At 37.6% G+C, this 26,292-nt stretch overlaps 1 protein-coding gene and 1 long non-coding RNA gene across 2 annotated transcripts in view; one reads left to right on the forward strand and one right to left on the reverse strand.

Annotated features, from left to right (window-relative positions):
• Slc35f2 (solute carrier family 35 member F2) overlaps positions 1-26,292 on the reverse strand; it is a 55,291-nt gene that overhangs the window by 8,180 nt on the left and 20,819 nt on the right. The window contains exons 2-6 of the mRNA XM_047517203.1: positions 7,845-8,020; positions 5,632-5,759; positions 2,241-2,400; positions 1,276-1,432; positions 685-737 (exon numbers count right to left, since the gene is read on the reverse strand). Coding sequence (XP_047373159.1) covers positions 685-737; positions 1,276-1,432; positions 2,241-2,400; positions 5,632-5,759; positions 7,845-8,020 — 674 coding nt within the window. The remainder of the gene's footprint in view (positions 1-684; positions 738-1,275; positions 1,433-2,240; positions 2,401-5,631; positions 5,760-7,844; positions 8,021-26,292) is intronic.
• Positions 282-8,691, forward strand: LOC124958774 (uncharacterized). The gene is made up of 3 exons (XR_007103946.1): positions 282-431; positions 4,935-4,990; positions 8,489-8,691. It is a non-coding gene; the product is annotated as an uncharacterized LOC124958774 (long non-coding RNA).

The following is a 26,292-nucleotide window of genomic DNA, read 5'->3' on the forward strand; positions in this document are numbered from 1 at the left end:
GCTTCTACTTTGTATGTACTTCTTTAATCTCATGCCATGCTCAGTACAAATACCTACATTCATATTCCCCCTCTCTCTCTCTCTTTCTCTCTCTCTCTCACAATCTCTGTTATTTAATTGAACTAAGTATTAAGTTATTCAAGCATGGTACACAATCTTCAGTGACATTATGTACTATTTAATTTCTTTCCACCTATCATTAAATAAGGTTCAAATCTTTCCTCATTTTTGTTTTCTTTTGTTTTGTTTTGGCTTTATTTTTGTGCAGACACCTAGCAATGTCAGATGAGAGGAGCAAAAGGAGGTGGTGAATGATTACACAACCTTCAGATGCTTCCAGTTAATGCTTCACAAATTATATCAAGCAGATGGCAACCTTCACACGTTTGAGGACCTAAATACAGAGCTAATTGCAAGCTAGTGTGACGAAGGTCAGTCGTCAGTCTTGTTCAGAATTCCTAGTTTAAGAAGAAAAAAAAGCTATTCTTGCAGTTAAAGATTAAAAATTAACTTTTATAAGGGTTCATCTACCAATTCTCAGAAAAAAAATCAATGTAAACCCCTATCATCAGTGTGATTTTACAAAGATACATAAATATTATTAAAATGAAGTGTTCATTTTTTGGTGTGCCTTTTGTCAGTTAACAGACAGAACACTGATGACAGAATTACTAATTCACATACCAATTTTCCAGTCCCAGTGAATGCTGGCAATATCCTTATATTCCACAATCAATCTAAGATAAAAACAAGAGGTTATAGAGAGAGAGTCACATATTACTCTTTACTACTTCATAAGTAGTTTAGTTGCTATACTTCAGCTAAAAGTAAGGAATTATGTTGACTTTTGAATTTTTCTTAGGAAGTATTATCTTCAATAAAAATGACAGAGAATAAAACCAAAGGAGTTCATAAAGATATGTCAGACTCCCTTACAAGTGGTCTTCAACAGCAGTCAGGTATGGAAGGAAAACATGACATACTGCTTTCCCTTGAACAAGCTTAGAAAGTTAATGTGTTAATATTTTCCGGAAATAATTTAAAAAGAAAAGTTCTTACTGTCAATGCCTCCACAACATTGAAATCAGGAATCCCACACACATAAGAAAATAAGACATAATCTTGATGTTTTAACAATCCTCTAATAGAGCTTTATCAGATTTTTTATTTCAGAAGTGAATTTGGGCTTAAATGAGCAAATGAATATTTGTAATCAGATAGCAATCTATGATATATTTGCTTAGTTTGTTCTTAAGAAAAATCTTAGAAGCTTACAGCTGTATGCCACTGATAATGGTTCCAAATAAGCCCACCATTCCTAAAAATTCCTGTCTGCTCAGTTTCTTCACAATGTATTCTTCACACACATTAGAAACGGCATAGAGGGAAGCTCCAAGCAGAACCAAGAGGTCACCAATCAGCACGTCACTCCCTACAAACAGGCAAGACACAAAAAGGAATAGACTGTCAATAACTGAACCAGGGCTTTGTCTGACTCGTGCCACTTAAGTAAGATTTTATTTAACCCTGGCTTCTTGAAGTTCATACAATTCTCGCTGTAGCAAAGTTTTCATATTTTGACTCCTCAGGAGACTAAGAGACTGGAAGATGGTATTATATGCCATAATGTGAAGCCTCAGAAAATGATTCAATAACTTGACTAATTCATGAAATTTGTTGAAGAGAACATATTAAAAACTACAGGTCAGGAAGTGTGGAAAGCAAAGCACTTTTCTCTCTTAATCCAAGGAGACACTTGAAATTGGGTGCATTCAGACCTTATTTAGATTTTATACTTTCTTGTCTAAATCAGACACAAAGTCTAAATTTCACCAAAGTCATCTACAGTGACTTTGGATGTCACCAGTGAACACCATGTCTCCTTTTTGATAAAAACAGAAAAACAAGTCTCTACAATAGATTTTCCAGTTACTAATCCAAAATGTTCAAACCAAAAGAAGGTGATTGCAAATATGCAAAGAAATGACTCTTATGAGACAAAAACAAAGTATTTACTGTGACGGAGCAGGGAAGGACTGCGGGCCAGTGGGAACAGGAAGATCATTTTGTGGAAATGGTTACAAAACACCAAACAAGTACAGCTGAAAATAAAATGTAAATGATAGTTAACCAGGATGTGTTTACTGCCTTTGACTTGTATCTCTGCAAAACTAAAAGTGAAAACATGAGCAAGACTTTTCTGTGACTGAACTACGAAGAAGTAACACACATGGTCTTACCCGAGTTGTCTTCCCTCCCGGCTAAGATGTCTGCACCGACCATGGTTCCTACACCCAACAGACAGACAAACACAGCAATGAAGTGGATCACTCTGTATCTTGCATGAAGAACAAACCACGAGAGAGCCATCAACACAGGAATCCCAAAGCAATCCAAAAGCTTCGAGGAAAGAAAAATAGGCAGCTTCAAATGTCTCTCATAAGTTAAAAAATGGATAATTAAGTAAAAATAAGAAGCAGTATTTCTTGAGCATTAGTATTGCTAGTCCTGTTATGCTAAGCGTTTTACCTCAACTGATTTTAAAATCCTTACAACAACCCTGTGAGCTTGGAATTATAATCCCATTTTATACATGAGAAAACAACAGCACAGAAAGGAGAAAAGAGTTGGCCAAAATCATATTGTCAAAAGTGGGAGAGCTGGTTGCCAAACCTAAGAATTCTATTCAGGGTTATATGCAATTTACTTCTACATGCCCACTTGTGTTTATCCTTAAATCCAGCAGGCAAACTTTCCTTCCTGCATTTGTCTATTTGCTCAGTCAACAAATACTTAAGAAGCACTTTGCATGTGCAAGACACTGTAAGAGGAGGTAGGAATACAGAGGTGAACAAGATAGATACAAGCCCTGCCCTCAGAAGTTATACAAAATAGACAGGTATGGAATAAAAAAATCACAAAGCCAGATATGTAATTGCAAAAGAGGAAAGTGCTACAAAAAAGTAAAGGTCACATTGATAGAGCAAGCAGAAACCTCTCCCTGATGAGTATCTAATCCCATCACATGAGACAAAGGTTTGTTCATACTCTTGCTTGTTTTCATCATATGCTCCTCCATCACCTGTTGATCCTAGGTCCAGAAAACCCTCATGGACCCCTGATATGGTCGATCTCTTAGTGTCTCAGGGACACTAAGAGTGTCAAAATTATAACAAATCCAAAACTATTTGCAAGATAAAAGAAAAATAGAGATCGTACTTATTTAATTCTTAATTTCACAAAATTATGTGAATTCAAGGATAAAATATATTCAAGGTGATTCTTGATGCATTCAAGTGTGTGTGTGTGTGTGTGTGTGTGCCTTACACTAAAAAAATTCCTGAAACTGCTGGGTTTTGGGTTACCCTGTAATTTTGTGGTTTGGTTGATCTGTTTGGTTTGATTTGGTTGTTTAAGTCTTGTCCATGATTCCCTCTGAATCAGATTCTATTTGTCATAGATGAGGCAAATCTCTAAATCTCCAGCAGCCTATCTGATTCTGTCTGCTTTTCACTATAGTATCATCACTGGAATCCAACACACCAAGTGTAGAAATGGGCACCTTGCCTTGTTATTTATTCCAGCTGCAGTTCTCTAATCTCCTAAGTGCTTTATTGAGCCTGCCTGAATAACAAACCATTAAATGATACAAATGATAATAGCCTGTCCCGGAAGACAACAGCAGAACCCAGCCATCATGGCTTAACAAAATCTAAACTAGAGTTCTTAAACCAAAAAAAACGGGAGAAAAATTTCACTCACAACTATCACAGAAGACTCCCTATCCAAAAACTGTATATTAAAATCAAACTTGGGGTGTGGGGGGTGGGGCGGGTGAATAACAGAATGAGTCAAAAACTATTACCCTAGGTAAATGTATGATTACACAAATGGTATGCCTCTACTTCATGTACAAACAGAGAAACAAGATGTATCCCATTTGTTTGCAATAAAAATAAATTAAAAAAAAATAAAAATAAATAAATAAATAAAATCAAACTTGAATCTGCTCTACCTGTAGTAATTTCGGTGTTTTGTTTAACTGCGTTTTAGACAGTGAACCAATTAAAATCTTTTTATCATTACTAATCAGATATCAAAGTTTCTGAAAAGTGAAATTAGTAATTAAACTATGTATGAGATTATAAGGGTAGATATGACTAGAATATGCCATTTTCTACATAAACTCACTCCTACTTGTGATAAACTTCCTCCTTTATGTAACTCTGGTTATAATTTTGTGTGAAATTCTAGTTTCTTTGTGTGCTTCCTATGGTGTCTCTTATGGCTTGAGTATGAGGTGTCCTCCAAAAACTCATGTATGAGATGATGCAAGAACATTCAGAGGTGAAATGATTAGGTTAAGAGTGTAGCCTGATGGTTAGTCTACTGATATAACTGGTGGTGACTGTAGGCAGGGAGGGTATGGCTGGAAGTTATAGGTCTCTGAAGACATGCCTTTGGGGTATGTATTTTGACCCAGTGGAGCTCCCTCTGCTTCCTGTTGCCACAACCTGAGCTGCTTTCCTCTGCCATGCTCCTCTGTCATGAGTTCTGCCTCACCCTGGGCTCAGAGTTATGCAGTCAGTCATCTATGGACTGAGACCTCCAAAACTGTGAGCCAAAATAAACTTTTTTCCTCTTCTAACTACTCTTGTGAGGGTTTTTGGTCACCGTAACAAAAACACTGACTTAAACAATGTCTGCCTTAACAAATCATTTCCTATCTCGGAATTTTAAACTATACCAGTGAAAAAACTAAGGTTTGCTGAGCACAATGCTTAGCACAATGTTACAGAGAAAAAAAAAGTATTTAATAAAACACATTCTAGGAATAACATTCCATGTATGTTCACATAGAAAAAAATAAATTTTTAATCAATCTTTACCTTTTCCAGTGAAATGAGTTTAATGTCACTTTAATTTTTCCATAGGTCCTAAAATTTGGACATCTCATAAGAACATTTCTGTGTTATGCATAGTGAGAAAGGTGATGTATCAAGAATTATAAATTCATAGAACTGTGAAGTCTAAACATAGTACTAGAGTCAATTTCCCTTTACTCTCCGTATACAAAACATTTTGTTGCTAGTAAGTCAAGTCAGTGTTGATACATCGCATCCTCTAATATTAAGACAACTAAAATCAGTTTTCCTCAACTTTTTCTTTCAACCCTGCAAGAGTAAAACTAATAAAGAAATAGGGATGACAGTTTTACCTTTGGCTACCACCTCTCCCCAAGTTGTTTAATAGACTCCTTCCAGTAGGTTCCTTTGCTTGCAAACCTCCAACTTTTCTGTTGTACAAAGTATATCCACTTTCATGTTTGAGCAACATATAAAACAGAACTCCTGTCAACATCACAGCACCAACTGCCAACTAAATATTTATGCTTATTTTGGTAGGAATTGTTCTAATCTGCTGTAGCATTAGTGGTTTAGGAAATGATTAATGTGTATACATTTTCACTAATTCCAGACATTACTCATTACCACATATGCTCCACTGGAAAACGGATAACATCCACCTGTGTTTAGGTTTTTCTTCAAGTAAACAGATTTCAATAAAATTAGCACATATAAGCACATGTTCTCCTCTTGAAGCCACAGTGATCAGAAGGCTCCCTCTCACCTGGACGCTGGTTAGTGTGGTATATTGGTATGCTCTGACGATCAGGTAATTTGCTTCCACATCTGCCAGTCCTAGCAGAATGTACTTCCACCATTTCCTTTTCAAGATGTCTAAAAGATTATCACTGCCTAGTTGAAAGAACACTGGGTTAGTATATATTACTTGAAAATAATAAAATACACATTCATCTGAAGATCAGAGAGTCCAAGCCAGGGTATATTGTGTATTTTGAAAGTAGTTCAACCTAAGTTTCATTACCCAGAGTCCAAACTCCTGCATCAACTTAGCAAAGTCAATCAGATTTTTTCTAATATGATACTCAAGTTAATGTATCACCATAGACCAAGTACTCAATGAAAGCCCCAGAAAGAAATTGAAAGAAACATGGTTAAATTCCCTTTCCTGTTGTAAAAGAAGTACAAGATCCAGATACAAGCATGGATGTCATTATTTCTGACTAGTCACAGACTATTCTAGGAAATGAAATGTTTTCCTGTGGATTAACTGGGTATTTAACCTCCATTCATGGGATCCTTCAAAGGAAACTGCACGTGGTCTTTATTTTGAAAGAGATGAATTGTCAAGTAAAAGGAAGCCAGTGGTAAGCTTAGGAAAAGGCACAGCCATACTACTAAACAAGCACCTTTTATTTCCCCAAATCTTATTTATTCATATTAACAAAGAGTCAATACTTTGGAGAATCTAGCAACACAGGAGTTGTAGAGTTGGTATACATATGGGAAGGACCTATGAAGAAACAAAACTAGTGAGAATCATAACCAAATAAACATCATTAAAACCCAACTGGCAGGAATACCCTGAAAACAGAATAAGTTCTTCCTCGAGGTAAGATCCATGGAAGGTACCTCACTGATAAGTGGCCTCACTGACACATTTATGAATCACACTGCCTTCCTGAAGTCCAGAGCTTCAGAAAGGAGCAAGGTCCAGGTCTATTAACCATGTACTGGTTTTGCTTCCAACTCCTAAAACTCTTGCCAAATGTGGTGTTCCCCTACCCCTGAACAAGGTTTCCCCTCTCACAACTGGTTTCTATTAAAAAAAAAAAAAAAAAAAAAAAAAAAAAGTCATTAATCCTGACACATAGGAATACCAATGCACTAAGGTTCATTGTTAAAGTGGATTAACAAATGCCACACTGGCAATTTTAAATATGATGAAACCCAGTCAGATGGGTTACCCACTTTCTTCATGCTCCTGAACTGAATCTTACTTAATTGATTTGGCAATACCATGCTCTTCTTTTCTTGTGAGAAGGACTTTAGGGCTGCAAAACAAGCAGCCCCTAATGCAGAGAGGCGGTGGGAGTATGGCTTCTGGGACAGGCTGCCTAGTTGAATTCCTGGCTCCCCCAGTTACTGCCAACATGACCTAAAGCAAGTTATCTAAGCTACAGGCCTCTGCTTCCTCTTTTGTTAAATGAAGATAATAGTAACACTGACTAGAACTATGAGGCTTCCATGAGTTCATACATAACAAACAAGTTAAGCAATCAAAAAATGATGCCTGGGGCTCTGGAGGAGCTCAATGGTCACACCTGCCTAGTGTGACCAAGACCTGGATCTGATTCCCAACACCACCCACCCACCCACCCACACACACACACACACACACACACACAGCCTAATCTTTCCCATTTTTTGTGTAACTAGCTAGAAACAATAATTCAACAATTCTCTGATGGTGCTAAAGTAGCTTGGTCAGCTAGTGATAATGATGCTGAATCCTTGCCAAGTTATCATCTTTGTCACTCTCAAAACAGATTTGATCTACACGCAATCTGTGCTGTATGTGGCATTCTCCCCTTGGCTGGAAATACATATTTTGGAAAGTGAAGTTCTTGATTTTCAAGTGTTTCCAATATTGGCTCTTAATTTTATCAACCAGATAGGAAATGAAGAAAAAATGAAATCCAACATTTACACTTATTTTTTTTTTTTTACAATTTCCACCCTGTTGCAAGTAGTTGGTGCTACATACTCAATTTTAATCAACTTCAGAGAGTTACACATACATTTCTAGTCACTACTTTCGTAGACTTTAAAAGTGTCATGCTTTTCTAATAACTTTTATAACCACAGCTACAGTTTTCTGTTCTTGATTTTGCACTGTTTTATTTTTTAAGAGTCTAAAAGCAGGACATCTTTATGAACATAATTTTGTTGAAAAGGTAATTTCCACATTTGACCTACCGGACTGAAATGCCAGCATCATTGTATAAATTAGGAACAGTAAGCAATAGTTGATAAAGCTCTGAAGCATGGGGGTGTTCACTTTGTACTTTTCTGCCAAATACTGGCTGGTGATGGCTGTCCCACATATACACAAGGACAACATCTGGCCCAGAGCAATGGTTTTCAAAATATTCCTAGAAAATAAAAGAGGAAATCAGAATAACTTGCAAGTAAGTTATATCCATCACACACACACATACACACATACACACACACACACACACACAAAACTTGCAAAACATAAAGGGAAATGATAAATTATTGCAAATGGTTCCTTATTTCCTTATATTGCTTACTACATGTGCACAAAAGTAAAATTGTTGGATTTTTAAGCAACTACATTTTTATTCTTTTTTACATTTCTGACCCCCCCAAGTCTCATGAAGAAATGTTTTGTCATTTAATTGATCATCCATTCAGTGATCACTTGACTTACTTAAGCTACGTCATATGCCATTTGATGTGTGCATGTGTGTGTGTGACTTTAAAAAAAAAAAACTCAGTTTTAACTCTAGTTTTAAATTCTCTCTATTCAGTAAGCATTTGACATTTTGTCATCCTTTCACTCTCTGAATACTTTGTTTCTTCAACTGCCCTTCTAGAAGCAGTGATTATCAATGCTGCCCACACATTTGAATCATGGCGCTTGGTAGTGGACCCTAGCCCAGTTGAATCTTCAGATAAGAGTCCAGCCCTGGTCAACACCACGATGCAGACTCATGAGAGACCCTGAAGCAGAAGGCAGAGCTAAGCAGTGTCCAGATTCCTGATCCACAAAACCTGTGAGATAATAGATATGGGTTGTTTTCAGCCACGAAGTTTATGCTAATTTGTTATGTAGCAATAGATAACCGGCCCTTTTTAGTCACAAAATAAATATTTGTTAAATGAAAGAATGTAAATAAACTACTTTGGCGGCCCAAAGATTTTGTCGGTCCTTATTTTCCCAATGGGTTGGAATAGTTAGAGAAAGATAAGAAATTCTGAGAATACCATGACACAGAAGTTAGGATAGAAAAAGCATTTTAAGAAGGAAGAGATCATCAATAAATACGTAGTGTCAGAAACTGCAGAGAGAGTGACATGATGGCTAAGGAAACTCAGCAGCTGCTGGATCTTTGAAGGAAAACTTTTGTTGGTGGGAATGTCTGAAGTGGGATTTCAGTGGGTTGAGAGAACAGAAGACCTGCAAGTGAATGCACCAAACAGATAGCTGTTTTTAAAAATGATGAAAGGGAGGAGAAAAGGGACAGGTGAAGAGTTCAAAGAAGAGGCAGCAGTGTTGAGGACAGGGTTTTTATTGTCTTGCTCAGTGTTATGGTTTGGATGTGAGGTGTCCCCAAAAAGCTCACATGTGAGACCATGCAGGAAGGTTCAGAGGAGAAATGACTGGGTTGTAAGAGTCTTAACCCAATCAGTGAATTAATCCCGGATGGGATTAATTGAAGTGGTAGGGTGTGGCTGGAGGCTGGGAATTGGGGCATGGCTTTGGGGTATATAGTTTGTATCTGGAGAGTGGAGACTCTCTTCTTCCTGATGATGCGAGCTGCTTCCCTCTGCCACGCTCTTCTGACATGATGTTCAGCCTCACCTGAGCACCAAGGAACGGAGTCAGCCTTCTATGGACTAAGATCTCTGAAACCGTGAGCCCTCAAATAAATATTTCCTCCTCTATAATTGTGCTGGTCAAATCATTTAGTCACAGCAGCAAAAAAGCTGACTGAAATACTCAGGGATCAGAGAAACTTACACATGTTTGGAAGATAAACAGAAGGCAGCAAGGTTGAATGCCTAAAGAACTACAAGGAAGAAAATTAAGAGATGATAAGCACAGACAGTTCTTGGAAGGGTCAGAAACCAGGGCTGAGAACACTAAAACTTTTATCTAAAATATTCTCTATAGAAATACTTCCTTGAACGTATAAAAAAAAAAAAAAAGGTAAAAATGTGAATTCATTATTATATGAACCTCAGAGTTCATCTAGTTCACTGGTTCTCACTGGTTCTCCACCCTGGATGTATTAACAGGAGAGCTGTTTTAAAAAGTACTATTAGTTAGGGAAAGAGCCAGTGGCAGAGAACATGCTTAGCATGCAGAAGGTCCTACATTCAATCTTAAATAGCAAAAAACAAACAAACTAATAGAATAAAATACTGATTCCCAGGACCCAAACCAGACCAATTATTTGACAATCTCTATCGTGGAATCTAGGAATTGCTATGCATTTAGGGAACCAGGTTGAAACCACTGATGCAGTTCAACCTTCTCATGTCATAGCTGCCAAAGGGAAGTTCACAGAGGAGATGAGGTGCCTTAGGGATCCAATCTGATATATGAATTTCTATTAAATTACTGGATGTGTAACTTTTTTTCTTTTTGTAGTACTGGGGCTTGAACCCAGGAGTGACCGACCCAGGAGTGACCTACTACTGACCTAATTCCCAACCTATTTTTTTTTTTTTTTTTTTTTTTTTGAGACAGGATCTTGCTAAGTTGCACAGGCTGGCCTTGAATTTGCCTCAGCCTCCCAAGTAGCTGGCATGATACGGGGCCACCCCCCTGCTCCCAGTTCTAATTATTTTTCTTTTAGGTGCCTCCAGTGTTTCTTCTAGCATCAGAACTTTATACTGTCACCCTTTCTTTTTTAAAAATATTTTCTTTGTTCGTTCATTTCTTTTATTTCATTAAACATGTACTTCTTGTCCAGAGTTGCTAAGGAAAAAGAGAACACAGAATATCTAACAGTTGACAATGTATTCTTTTCTCTGTAATGTTTGTTGCAGTAATTTGCAACTAACCTCAAACAAGGACAAAAAGAAGGAAGATGAAGCTTGCTGGTAAGAGGACCCTAAGTAATCTATAGAGTACCTACCATGTGCCAGGCCATGAAGATGCAAAAATAAACAGGCACCCTCTGCCCTGAGAGGCTGGGTCTACTGAGGATGACCATCAAGAGTTCACCAGAGACAGGCTGCAGTTCAGTGGCAGAGGATTTGCATAGAATATAGAGGACCTGGGTTTGATCCCACACACACAAAAATTCACCAGACAGATTCAGTAAGGAAAGGCATTCACAGCAGAAGTACTAGATATCAAGGCACAGAGCACTAAACCTGTGGCACATTCAGGGATTTCAGGTAGATTGGTGTTGCTACAGCACAGAGTATAAGGAAAAATGGCCACAGGTGAGTGTGGAAAAGCCAGCCCAAAGCAGATCAAGAAGGGCCAAGGATGAAAAATGCTCTAATGTTGGTGTCTTATCCTGCTGGTGGTGAAAATACTGAAATCTCCTAAATAGAAAGGAGGAAAGTGATCAGCAAGACAGGAATGGAGCATTCCTGGGTCCCAAATACGTCAGAGCGCATGGCAACAAAAGTTACCCATTACAGAAACCAATTAAAGAGGCAAGTTGACAGAGACAGAAAAGTCTAGAATAAATCTGAATGCCTAGATCAGAAAACTGGTTAGAAATCAATATATTTCATCAAGATCCCAAAGGCAGGAGGAAAAGGCACATGTAGAAGATAATAACTCCATTTTGGACATACTGGATTTTGTGTAATTACTAGACAGCCAAGAAGAAATGTCCAGTAGGCAGTTGGGAGCTGGGGAAAGAACCGAGTTGGAGATATAAATGTGGGAATCATGAGCAGGAAGGTGGCAAAGTGACGTCTGAGGAGGAGAAGAGGAATCGAGACAGAGAAGAAGGGCTGACCAGGGAGGCAGGAAGACTACCCCGAAGCCAAGAGAAGAGGGTGCAGCAAGCTCTGTAGTTTGGACTGAAGCAACTTACTCTACCCGCTCTTCCTGCTGCCCTCCCACACTCCCCAAATCCAGTCTCCACACTGCGGTGGAAGTCCAGGCTGTGAATGTTAATCTGGAGGGGTCACTCCCTGTGGAAAACCTCTCAGTGGTTCCCCTCTGCCCCTCCGTGAAAGCCCAAGTTTAAGCAGCCAACAAGACAACACGCACTCTGACCGACGCCTGGCTCTCCAGCCTTATCTTGCACTACTCCTTTATGGCTTATTTAATATTTTAATTTTTTAATTTCCTAAGATATTTAAAATATAACAAAGGTATCATGGGAAATTGGTTCCAGGATCAGCCACAGCTATCAAAATCCATAAATATTCAATACTGTATATAAAATGGGGTGGTATTCAAACATAACCAAAGCACATCCTCCTGTATATTTTAAAGCACCTCTAGATTATTATACCTAATACAACCTAAGTACTTTATATGGGACTTAAGGGTATAGCTCAGTGGTAGAGCACTTGCCTAGTATGTGTGAGGTCCGGGGTTCAATTCCTAATACCACCAAAAAGAAAAAAAGTAAAATATGCGTTATAATGTATGTATTGTTTAAGGAATAATGACAAGAAAAGAAATCTGAATGTGTTCAGTACAGACACAATTTTTCCCCCAAATATTTTCACAAAATGTGGTTGGTTGACTCTATAGATATGCAACTGCAGGTATATAGACCAATTATATAATATATAATCAATATGCACCCAGGTAGCTACAGGTGGCTTAAGAAATAAAAATTAGCAATATCAACACACCTCTCACATTCTCCCCAATCTCTGAGCCCTCCTGAGAGGTAACTATTTTACAGAAGTTGATATTTATTACTCTCATGCATTTCTATTACTATGAGTATCCCTAAGCAAATATCATTGCTTTGGTTTATTTTAAATTTTATATAAATGGCATCATACTGTATATGTATACTTCTGCAACTTGCTGTTTTGATCAACATTGTTTGAGAGTATCATCCATCCTTCCTTTTCACTACCACATAGAACCCACTATACAAATAAGTCACACTTTATCTGTTCTCCCATTGACGGATTTTTAGGTTGTTTTCCAATTTGTTGTTGTTGTTGTGAACAATGCCTCTACAAACATTCTAGTATATATCTCCTGATTGACATATCTATTTTTCTAGTTTTTAACAAACCTGTGCAAATGAGTCGCAGATATGCTAAAATATAATCTCCCCAGCACTCAGGACTGCCTGATGGGGACATCTAAGGCAGCTGGAGAGATTCCAGTCAGTTGCTTTTACTTCTGGGAACTGTGACTTCAGAGTGCACTGAAAATATAATGACTTTCTATTGTGTCTTAGAGTTTAAAGCAATCATTTAATCTGGAGTGAAGTGACTGGTTTTAGGGCCTAAGCATCAACTTCACTAGTTTTGCTGTTCAAAGGGTTGCATTATTTCCTGTAGTTTTAGTCTACCCATCTCAAAAGGAAGGAACTGAAGGAACTTCCACCCTTCAAGAGGGAGAAATGATGTTAGAAACTTGCCAAATTCAAAGACATTTTACTAGGCTATTGAAAAAAAAAATTCACCAAGATGAACAAAATGTTAAGGACTTGCTCCTAGAGGGGAAGTACTTTTTCTAGGTATGCTGTAGCCACAGGCTAATGCATATAACCCAGATCCAGAGGTTGCCATCTCTTTCTCTTGTGCTCACTTCTTACTGAAGGGGCATGTTTGCCTTGATCTCAGGTTATAAGTGGGTCTATCCTAGACAAAAGAAATTCACCACTTGGTCCTGTATAGTGCACTCAGAATCTGCAGGAACAAGAGGCCAAAGCTAAAAGAAGAAAAGTTCATTCATTTCAGGTCATTCTTCCCAGGCACATATTCTCCTTGGGAATCATGAAGGAGAGGGTACCTGGCAAAGGAAAGTATTCCAAATTTCTCATTCTCCCAATATTGCATTGTTCAGTGAGTATAATCATAGCACACACTCCCAACACAATTCTCACCACAAACCTGAGAGAAGTATCATTATACTCATGCTACAGATGGACAGAACCATGCTCAGAAAGGTTCCATAACTCACCCAGTTAGCCAAAGGCAGAGAAAATCATTTTTTTAAAACTAATCAGATGGTTCAAATTCCCATAAAAGGAAAAAAAAAATTATGGAAACTTCCTCTCCTCCCTAGAAAGAAAATCTTAGAATTGTAGATGTTTGGTGCTAATACCCACCTCTTTAAGTTTAGGGGAGTGGGACCCACAGGAGAGACTCATTCTGCCTAAGGTCATACAGGGACAAATGCAATGCCCAAATCTCCTGACCATGAACTATCTGCTGTCCCTCCTACAGCACCTGGTCCTGGGATAATAGGTGAAGTCGTCCTCTCTGCATCATTTCTCCTCAATCTCCTTCCTCGTGACCCTCTCCCCATCCTCCTGCACCTCTCCATTATGATTCCATAACAGAGTCTATATCAGAAAACCTCTTCTCCAAAGCATCCTTGGCACCTCACACTGCTGTCAGGAAAGAGGAAGCCTAGCCTGATCCCTCCCTTTCCAGCAGTAAAACTGTTTCCCTATGTATAATGGGGGAGCTGGATTTTCAAACAAGAAGGCACAGAAAATTGAATCTAGTGGCTGATAACCTAATCAGACTCAGACCATTTTTCACAGCCCATAATGGACTTGAAACAATTTTAAATTTGAAATAAGTGAGAATAAGAAGAGTGGAATCACTAAGCCCTATTCACAAATTGACAAAATTTCTCCAGTAAGCTCATATTTGCATTCTAAAATAGTGCAATTAAGCAAACTATCTTCCAACTATAAAGTATACCGTCTTCTAGAAAAAAAGAAGAGTCACAAATTGAGTATGGAGATTTAAAGTTACAGGAATGCACTTCTCTTGGCTCCAAATCATAATGACCTCATCTATAATGGAAGAGCAGAAGAGAGAGAGCAAGATCAAGCGAGCAAGTGAGAGAGAGAATGAGAGGGCATATGAGTGAGTGAGCAAGAGAGAAAGGGAGAATCTGGAGGGGATGAAAATTAAAGAAAAAAGAGGAAAACACTCAGACTTGTAAAGAAAAACGCAACAGCCTCAAAACAATTTTTCTTATAACCTAACATTCATATTTACATTTCACCATGAGGTCCTAATTTGGATGAATTCTGAAGAGAGGGACACTAACTACACTAGAACAAAACCTGTTTCTGTCTGAGGGAAGCTGCCAGAATCAACATGCATCTATCTGACCATGGGATATATCCTGTCATGGTTTTTCAAACGGAACCTTCACTGAAGTGAACTTCAATGGCAGGATATGGTCCAACAGTAAGATATATTTCCCAAGGCGGCATCATGCTGTGGGAGCCAGACCACCAGAAAGCACAGCAAACAAAAGAGCTATGGATCACTGGAGGCAGCAGTGAAAGACATAGGAAATATGTGAGTAAGGCCACTTCCAACCACATTATTGTTTAAATAAGAATCTAAGAATTTACAGAATGAAAAAAAAAAAAAAATGATAAGACTGTGTGGTGCTGGAGACCCAACCCAGAGTCTTCAGATGCCAGGCAAGTGCTCTACCCCTGAGCTACATTCCCAGGCCTTACGGCACTTTATTTTCCCCTTCTTTCTTCCAAAAAACCTAAAATACAGAACCTAATATCCCTTCTACTCCAAAACATATACTCATGTATATGCTTTCCAATGAAACTATGCCTCTTTTATTCACTTACTCATTCAGTAAACTCTTCAGTCATGTATTGAATGTTACTATATGTCACATGCCAAGCCAAGAATTTAGAATTTAACAGACCCACCTATTTTCCAGTCCAGACCCTCTTCTCTTTTCCCCAGCCCAAATCAGGGTCTCACACTGCGGGCCTGACAAAATACCACATCCCTCTATCACAGCACCCAACACACTGCTCATGGCTCTTCTTCCACCAAGACTCTAAGCTCCACAAGGACAGGGATCCCACATCCTCCATGATTAACACAGTGTCTGGCACACAGGGAGGGATTTTTCTCATTGTTGAACAACTCAAGGAGTTTCTGTCTAGATGAGGAGTCAGACCTAACAATACAGCAGGACAATAAAATGGGAAAGTTAAAATAAAAGCAGTGCTTGCAGCCAAGAAGAGAATCATCAAGACCTCCTAGAGAAGGTTCAGAGAGAAGATACTTGATCAGAGACTAGAAAATTGAACAATTTCCAGGAAGATTCAAGAACAGAAGAAAGGCTATAATCTTGATTTCTGCCTAAATCAAACACTAGTTTACATAATATATACATGATACACAATGATGGAGTTCATTCATTTCTTTAGCACTTTTTCATGTGCAACTTCAAGTCAGACAAGAAGTCTTCTACTTAGACATCAAGACCCCAACTCAGACCAACTGAATCAGATTCTCGGGAGGCAGGGTCTAAATAGCACTCTCTTTTCTTTTCTTTCTTTCTTTCTTTTTTTTTTTTTTACAGACTGCATTTTGATTCATTGTATACAAATGGGGTACAACTTTTCATTTCTATGATTGTACATGATTTAGACACACAACATTCATGTAATCAAACATGTACACAGGGTAATGATGTCTGTCTCAGTTCAATATCTTTCCTTCCCCCACCCCCTCCTGCCCCATTTCCCTCTACACCATCCAAAGTTCCTTCATTCTTCTCTTGTCCCACCCCCACCATCCACCCTCGTTATGTATCATCATCCACTTATCATAGAAAACATTTGGCCTTTGGTTTTGGGGGCTTGGCTTATTTCACTTAGCATGATATTCTCCAACTCCATCCATTTGCCAACAAATGCCATAGTTTTATTCTTCTTTATGATTGAGTAGTTAAATAGCAGCCTATTTTTAAAGCCTCCTAGATGAATCTAAGATTCAATCAAAATAGCAAACCATCAAATTATTCTCTCATTTTCATGGAGGGTGGGGGGAGTTCCAAGCTGGACAGAGTGACACACACACTGTCCCAGTGACTCAGGAGTCTGAGGCAGGAGGATCACAAATTCAAGGCCAGCCTCAGCAACTTAGTGAAACTCTGTTTCAAAATAAAAAATAAAAGGTCTGGGGAGGTAACTCAGTGGTAAAGTAGCCCTGGGTTCAACCCTCCCAAAACCAAGAGGGAGTGAATGAGTTCCAAATGACTGATAAAATACATTGTTTGGAAGCAGATCACATATTTCCTTCACATTATAATAAATCTGTGCTGCTAGGTTGCACATGGTCTACTAAAGGTTGTATTTAATTTAAAACTAAAATAATTCTGTGAAGCATAGCTATTTTGGGCAATTTTTTAAATCCATCACATCTGCCACCTGTAAATATCTGGTAGAGAATAATTTCCAAAACATCTACAGAAATTCTATCACATATCTACAAAGAAATATGCATTTAGGCCGAGTTCTCATACTAGGCACATAAATTATCCAGTTGTTTTCTAGAGCATTTTAAATTATATTGGAAACAAGCTCAAAATTAATTTTAAGTAGTTTTTTCTTTACATCGTGAAAAGCAGTCTCAATGACCTGTTTTACTTCCATCTCTATGGGCTGGGGATACAACTCAGTGATAAAGCCCTCCAGCACAAAAGAGTAAATAAATAAAATGAAATAAATTTAAAAAATAAATGAGGTCTAGATTTAAATTTGAAACATGAATGAGAAGAGAAAAAGGTGTAGGCAAGTGAAAACAGTGGTTTACATCAAGACTGGTTCTATAAAAGTCTGACAGTGACTGCTGCTGAGATGTGGCCTTCAAAGGAGTATTCCTTCCGGATATACAAAAAAATCCTAGACTGCAAAACAGAAGACCTAACTCTACCCTTTATCAGAGTTATGAAGTTGAATAAGTTAATTAGTCTTCAAAATTTGGTTTCTTTTTGTTGCTGTTGTTGCTGTTGTTGTTGTTTTACATGGATGTAATACCATCCAACCATCTTAGGCACTCAATGAATTTAATTTCCTTCCTTCCTCTGCCTTGCCCAGTCTTTCAGTAACATCTACACAGAGCTGTCCAGTCCAACTTTCTTTGATGATGAAAATATTTTATATATATACTGGTATGGTTTGAATATGGTCTGAGTGTGTCTCCCAAAGTTTCATGTGCTAGAAGCTTGGTTCCCAATGTGGTGATGTTGAAAGGTAAAGGAACCTTTAAGAGGTGGAGCCTACTGGGAGGTGATTAAGTTTTTAAGAGGAATTAATGCATTTCTCATGGAAGAGCATTCTCCCAGAGAGGGTTGTTATAAATGAGCCTGGAACCTCCCCTCCCCTGAATCTCTCTGGCTTCCTGTGTCACCATGTGGCCACTCCCCTTTCTGACATAGCTAGTTCCCTTTCCCTTTCTCCACCATGTTGTGACATAGGGGAGCCTCATCAGGATGCTAGAACTATGCTGGTTGGACTTTCCAAGCACCAGAATAGTGAGTCAAATAAACCTGTTTTCTTTAAAAGTACACAGTCTCAGGGATTTTGTTATAGCAACACAAAAATATCACTAACGTGGATGAGGAACTGAATTTTTAATATTACTTAACTACAATATAAATTATAACAGTCATACACGACTAGTGCTATCAAATTAAATGAATAGCACTGTACAGAAGTTACTGTGATAATGGGAATGTTCAAGAAGTAGCTATGAGCACTTGAAATGTCTCCAGTGTGAATGAGGAACTACATTTTTCACTTTATTTCATTTTTATTAATTTTTATGTAAAGAACTACAGATGGCAAGAGGCTATAGTACTAGAAAGCACAACTCTGGCCCAGTACCTCTCAATTTTTAATGTGATATGAATCACCTAAAGTTCTTGTTACATTGCAACTTCCCATTCAATGGATTTGGAGACCATCTTGGAATTCTGCATTTCAAACAGGAGCACAGGTGATGCCTATGTTACCAGTCCCTGGACCACACTCTGAGTAGCAAGGCTTTATAGCAAATGCTTCCAATTCTGAGGTCTCTCAACCTCAGATTTCCCAGAACTCTATGAAAGAAGTGACAGCAATCTGTACACTGTTGGGGATCTTTATAAAACTTCAAAAAGCTTAAAACTACTTCTGACCATTGCAAAATGAAACAATCTCCACTTAGAGGGAAGGAGTGATAATTTGGCAACTTTAGCTATTTTATTTCTAGAAACCCATCCCAAAGATATGTCATCAAAAATACAAAAAGGTATGTAACAAAGCTATTAACTGCAACACTGTAATAGCAAGACTAAAGAAGAAACCTAAATGTTCAACAAGGGACTGGAATAGTAAACACACAGCTATAAGATAAAGGGTAAATTTAAAAAGAAAAGAAAAAGACACAAGACAAATATTTCTATACACTGCTATAAAGTGTCTGCCAGGTACACTTAAATAAAAGAAGAAAATCTGGGGTTAAATGGATACAGACTACTAATATTTATCTGATTCATTAATATTTTTGTAGTTATGTATTTATTTACTTATTTTGGCACCAGGGATTGAATTCCAGGGTGCTTAACCACTGACCCATATCATCAGCCCTTTTTATTTCAATAAGAAATAAAAGACTGGTTCTCGATAAGTTACTTAGGGCCTCACTAAGTTGCTGAGGCTGGTCTCAAACTTGTGATCCTCCTGCCTCAGACTTCAGAGTCACTGGGATTAAAGGCATGTGCCACCATGCCTGGTTTATTAATATTTGTAAATGAAAAAATTAAAAAGTGAAAGTTATTCATAGAGCCGGGCATGGTGGCACAGGTGTAATTCCAGTGGCTCGGGAGGCTGAGACAGGAAGATCTGAAGTTCAAAGCCATCTTCAACAACTTAGCAAGGCACAACTCAGTGAGACCATGTCTCTAAATAAAATACAAAAAAGGGCTGAGGATATGGCTTAGTGGTGAGTGCCCCTGAGTTTAATCCCCAGTACAAAAAAAAAAAAAGTTACTCATAGGATAGGAAGGGAACAAAGTAAAAGACAGTTGTCTAAATCTACCTTGTTTTATAGATTTATCTTTGGAGCCATGTAAAGACTGTAAAACAATATAATTATCTGAAATAAACATTTTAAGGTACATCTAACTAGAAACTTAAAGATGAATTTGATGTTTTAAGTTGATGGCAAAACCAAACAGAGGCCAGGCACAATGGCATATGACTGTATTCCCAGCAGATGGGGAGGCTGAGGTAGGAGGATCTTGAGTTCAAAGCCAGTTTCAGCAATTTAGCAAGGCCCTAAGCAACTCAGCAAGACCCTGTCTCTAGATAAAATATTTTAAAAGGGCTGAGGCTATGGCTCAGTGGTTAAGCACCCCTGGGTTCAATCCAGTACCAAAATAAAAAGGTGGGGGGAATTATTTCAAGTGACTTTAAAATATGCTAATTTAACAGTACATTCCTAATAGAATATACACCACAGGATCAAAAAGAGCTGCAAAACATCTTAAACTGTTTGGCAACAGTGTTGCTACTATTATAAGACTATGGGTGAATATTGTAGAATAAAACAAATAAATTATATTAATGTACCAATGTTAAGGAAAAAGGAGATGAAAATTTAAGGTTGAAGAGGTTGGGTTAAAACCCTATAGATGTTTCACAGATTGTTGTTTTGCACATCGATTTAATGTTCGCACTGACAATTTTTCATTGTTTCATTCAAAATATTTCCCTGTATGAGCATTTATGCAATGTATAAAGCCTAGGAATATGGGACTTATCTTTGATTGTCTTGTTTTTTAGTAAAAGAAATATATAGAAACAAAAAAAAACCTATAGTTCTGAACTTTATTTAAAGTTACAATTACTTGAGATATTCTATAATTATTCATGTATTGTTCATATTTCCCACCTCTATCCACTGAAAAACCCTGAAACAAAGACCAACCTAGTGATTTATGAACACCCATTGGACCCAGATTATGGTAACCAAGTACTACTTTCCACAAAAAACAAGTAGGGGGCTGGGGATATAGCTCAGTTGGTAGAGTGCTTGCCTCGCAAGCGCAAGACCCTGGGTTCAATTCCCAGCACTGCAAACAAACAAACAAACAAACAAACAAGTAGGGCTCCTTGAGAAAAGCTGATTTCAGACCTGGGACAGGCAATGTGGCAAAACAAGCCTGAACCATCTTGTAATACCAAAGCACAAGAATACTACCAAGGACATGACAAAAAGATATTCTGAGTATGATAAGAATAACTGCAACGGACTGAAACACCTCAAATATGTGTAAATCCACTCGTTAATAATAGCAATACTTTATAAAAACAACTCACTGGAATTTGGAGAATGCAAAAGAACAAATTCGTTATTTTAAAGGCTAGTAAATAAGCCAGGCCTGGTGGCAAAGGGTGTGGTGGCACAAGCCTGTCATCTCAGCCAGTCGGGAGGCTGAGGCAGAAGGATCACAAGTGCAAGGCCAGCTTCAGCAACTTAGCAAGGCCCTAAGCAACTAACTGAGAAAATAAAAAGGGATGAGGATGTAGTTCAGTGGTAAATTGTCCCGGGTTAAAAGTCTACAGTACCCTAAATAAATAAATACATATATATAAATGTTAGTAAATAAAGGGAAAAATGAAACGTTGATCCTTCCTTTTCCTATACATACCAAAGAGTTGATGCAGGCAAATTTGTCTCTAGAAATATTCTTATGAAATGACAGAAACAGAAAATCACTTTACAAGCCCCAATTTTTAAAAATGGGTCTGATTAATAAATGTCAATATCTGCTAACATAACAAAAACAGAGAAAAGAAAATACTGTTTTCTACTGACAGTACCTAATACCTCTGAAATGTTCTCACCAATAATATAATTACAAGTGTTTTTACCTGGAGTGTATGAGCCAGGCCCATGAAAATAGTCTGGGGAACATAAACTTTATTGGGAAAAAATTACATTCTGATTTTCAATAACATTATTTGAAAATTTAACAACCCTTTCAATTATGAATGTAGATGACTACCATGGTACTACAATACCTAGACTTTGCTGCCTAAAACATTCAGGAATTAGTCAGGCATGACACATGTGTAATTCCAGCAACTCAGTCAAGAAGACTGAGGCAGGAGGATCACAAGCCTGAGGTCAAGTTGGGAAATTCAGCAAAATAAAAAATGAAATGGGCAGGGAATATAGCTCACTGGTATATTATGGATTCGATAAATTCAATCTGGGTTGAATCAGGGGAAAATTTTTCCTATGAAAGAAGTACTATTCCAAAAACATAAATTAAAGGCAGCCCTTTTAGCAAATGATACTGGGAAAACTGGTTGTCCATAGGTAAATGAGTGAAACTAGACTCTTATCTCAGCCCACACAAAAATCAACTCGAAATGGATCAAAGACCTAGGAATTAGACCAGAAACTATACAGAAGGTCAACACTCCATCATATAGGCAAAGGCAAAGAATTACTCAATAAGACCTCCAAGGCTCAGGAAATAATGCCAAGAGTCAATAAACGGGATGGCATCAATTTAAAAAAAAGATTCTCCACAGCAAAGGAACAATTAGGAATGTGAAGAAAGACTCTATAGGATGGGAGAAAATCTTTGCTTGCTACTCTTCTGGCAGAGGATTAATATCTAAAATATATAAAGACCTCAAAAAACTTTACACCAAAAAATCAAATAACCCAATTAATAAATGGGCAAATAAATTAAACAGAGACTTCTCAAAAGAAGAAATAAAAAGGGCCAAAAAGTATGTGAAAAAGTGTCCGAATCATTAGCAATTATTGAAATGCAAATCAAAATTACATGAGATTTTATCTCATACCAGTCAGAATGGCAGTCATCAAGAATACAAACAGTAACAAATGCTGGAGAGGATGTGGAGAAAAAGAAACACTTTTACAATATTGGCAGGATTGCAAATTAGTACGATCCCTATGGAAATCAGTATGGAAGCTCCTGAAAAGAACCAGCATATGAGCCAGCTAGCTATACCACTCCTCACTATTTATCTTAAAGAATCAAAGTCATCATACTACATGTATACTCATGTTTATAGCAGCACAATTCACAATAGCTACACTATGGAACCAACATAGGTGTCCATCAACTGATGAAAGAATAAATAAAGTGTGTACATATACACAATGGAGTTTTGTTCAGTCATAAAGAAAAATGAAATTATGTCATTTGCAGGAAAATGGACAGAACTAGAGACCATTATGTTAAGCAAAATAAGCCAAACTCAAAATGTCAAGGGATGCCTGTTTTCTCTCTTATGCAGCAGCTAGAGAGGAAAAAGGAAAAGAAAGGTGGAGGCAGATCTCATGTAAATCAAAGGGAGACCAGTAGAAAAAAGGGATCAGGGGGTGAAGAGAGGAGACAGAGAGGGGAAGTGCTGGGGAGTGATACTGGCCAGATTACATTGCTATATTATGTGCATGTATGAAAATGTACAACAAATCCCATCATTATGTACAACTATAATGAACCAATAAAACAGTGGGAAAAAAAAAAGAAAGAAAGAAGTATTGTAAATCCACCAAAAAGGCACAGTCAACAAAAACCGTGACATAGAAAACTCTGTATAACAAATAAACTGTTTCTTCAAAAAAAAGCTCAGAGCAAAAAAAGCAAGGGAGGAAGCCTAGAGAGAGAAAAAATATATACATAAAACAAACCATTGCAATGTGTGCAGCTTCCTTGTATCTTGACTTAATAAAAATAAATAAATAAAAAATATGAGCCAGGGGCATGATGGAGCAGGTCTGTAATCCCAGTGACATGGAAGGCTGAGACAGGATTGTGAGCTCAAAGCCAGCCTCAGTTACTTAACAAGACCAAGACTATGTCTCCAACAAGTGGGGGGTAGGGCGGGGAGTCAGTGCTGGATGAAATCCCCAGAACCATAAAAATAAAATAAAAAGACAATTGTAATTTGAATATGAACTAGTTATTTGATATTAAGGAATTATTGTTAATTTCTAGATGAGATAGCAAGATTATGATTATGTCTTTAAGTCCTTATCTTTAAGAGATGAATACTGAAATACTTATGCATAATATTATCTGGTGCCTAGATTTACTTTAAGATCATCAAGGAAGGAGGAAGTAGAGAGGTATAAATGGCACAAGATGAGTCACTGACATTTATTGAAACTGTACGATGAGTACATCACAGGGAATAGCCTCTGCTTTTATATCAACATTCCCACAATAAAAAAATTTTAAAAGAAACATTGCACTGATAAGGTTTTTCAGACACACCAAAGCATCACATGTATTTGCTTTCAGCTATAATTATACCAACCAAGTGTGGTAACGCTCATTTTCTTTTGCTAATGAGAAGTTCTAGTTTCTGATTAGTTAAAAGACAGAGAAAAAAATGAATTCATTATTACTGAACAAATGCAATTATAGGAGCAAAGTGTTAAAATTAAAAACAGGATTCCTGACCAAAAAAAAAATGAGTGAAAGGGGTTCATGATGGACTGCTGATCCAATATAAAGTATCTCACACAATTATCCTTACCATGTGTGTTTGGCCCCCCAAGTAAGGTTGTAGGCTCCTGATGTCATATTCATCTCTGTTCATCCTGTACGTAAATTAGTATGGGCTAGTGAATTGCTACAAAGGTTAAGAAAAGGCCAACAGAGAAAGCTGGCCTTTCTGAAGGCCCATTAGTCCATCCGCAGCAAATGGATTATAAATAGAAATTATAATGGATTATAAGAAGAAATAGTTCTACGGTGTAATTTAGAAATGTGCCAACCCATATGTGACCATGAGAAAGCATTCAACTTAAAAATGTAGGGGTTGTGGTATAGCTCAGTGGTGGAGAGCTTGCTTAGCATGGGTCAGGCCCTGGGTTCAATCCCCAGCACCACAAAAGTAAATTAAAAATAAAGTATAAAATAAGTCATGGTGCATAGTGAAATAGGACAGAGTGATAGTGATCTGCTCTGCTGGGTAATATGAATTCCACAAAGAAGGGAACTTGACAAGTCGTGAAGTCCTGTTCCACTACCAAGACTTCAGATATCAAGAGTAGAAGGAAAAGTTCCATGGAGTGAGGAGGCCATGTCATTTATTTTGTCCTTGTTCTAGATTTATCAAGCAACTTCAGATCTCATATTTTGTGTGTGTGTGTATGTGTGTGTGTGTATCAGATCTTATATCTTGTATGCTGGCTTTTCTGTTGGAAGGGTCTTATTATGACCAGCTTCAAATTTAGCAGGGCTGATTCTCATTATTAATTAGTACATTCATTTTCAAGTATAAATGTAAGTTTGAATAGCACAAGCACTTTCTCTAGTACCTGGTCACCCTCAAATGAATTGACTGACGTTCCAAACATACAGAACTAGAAAAATTCCAGCAAGTAATAGGAATCCTGAGGTTCGGATGTCAGCCTTATCCACAACTCTAGAAGCATATTCATGAAGTCTTGCCAGAACCATAGTCCAGCATTTTATGAAGCAACAAAACAATATTTTCCAAAAACTACCCCATTAATTATGCCAGTTACATTTTCTTTTCTTTTTTTTTTATTGTAAACAAATGGGATACATGTTGTTTCTCTGTTTGTTCATGGCGTAAAGGCATACCATTTGTGTAATCACAAATTTACATACGGTAATGTTGTTTGATTCGTTGTTATTTTTCCCCTTCCCCCACCCCTCCCACCCACATTTTCTTATACTTATGATTATTATACAGAATAATGTAGTAAGACATCCCTGATTTTAGCAAATTTTTTTCTCTACTAATCTTCACAAAATATCATACTGTACCTCTTAGACTAGAGGAGGGGAAAACAGTGAACCAATTGTGCAGCATTGTTCTTAACACAACAGAAGTGCAGAAAAGATCAAGCCTAGTGTGGGTCTAGATCCAGCAAGGAACCCACTGAATTACATCCAGTCGCTTTAGTTGTAATTCAGGATATTCTCAATGAAAACAATCTTCAACCTCTGGCTTTCCCAACTCTGTTAGTCCCTGGAACTGTTTCATTCTGCCCTAAATGTGCAGGAACAAGAGAAGGCTTAGAGCCAAAGGATACTAGTAGAAGGGGTAGGAAATCAACGACTTGGATAAACTGGTGAATAGATCAAATTACCCGACAATACGGTAAAGAACCACAGAATCTGGGTGGGATTATGGGACATTTTGGGGTTACAGTCTTCATTATCCACTTTATGTGTACCAAATTTTCTGATAAGGAAAAATTTCATTTTTAAATTTTTGTTAGTTTTTAGAAGAACCAGCAAAGTAAAGACACCAGGAAAAAACAGTAATTATAACATCAGAAGACTTCTCCTTGCTCCTCACTTTGAATTCTCGTGCTAACTTGGATTCATAGCTTACTTTCCTCTTGTTTCCCACCCACCTCCTCCTACCCTGAGATCCTCTGTTTGCAATTCAAGGTTTCTAAACTGCTGACTTAAAACTCCCTGGATTTGCCAGTGGGGCATACATCACCATCAGGAATTATTTATGTATCACATTCATGCTAATGGACCCCATCAGAATACTTTGTTTTTTTAGAGTGCCTCAGAATACTTAGTTTTTTTATAGTGCCTCATAGTCTACAAAAATTTTTCTATAGCCTAACTTATTTGATTTTTGATCCATCCACCAATACTGCAGGGTTATAGACAAGGAAACTGAAG

The sequence above is a fragment of the Sciurus carolinensis genome, chromosome 11 (assembly GCF_902686445.1).
Source record: "Sciurus carolinensis chromosome 11, mSciCar1.2, whole genome shotgun sequence".
In the NCBI taxonomy this organism is placed as follows: Eukaryota; Metazoa; Chordata; class Mammalia; order Rodentia; family Sciuridae; genus Sciurus; species Sciurus carolinensis.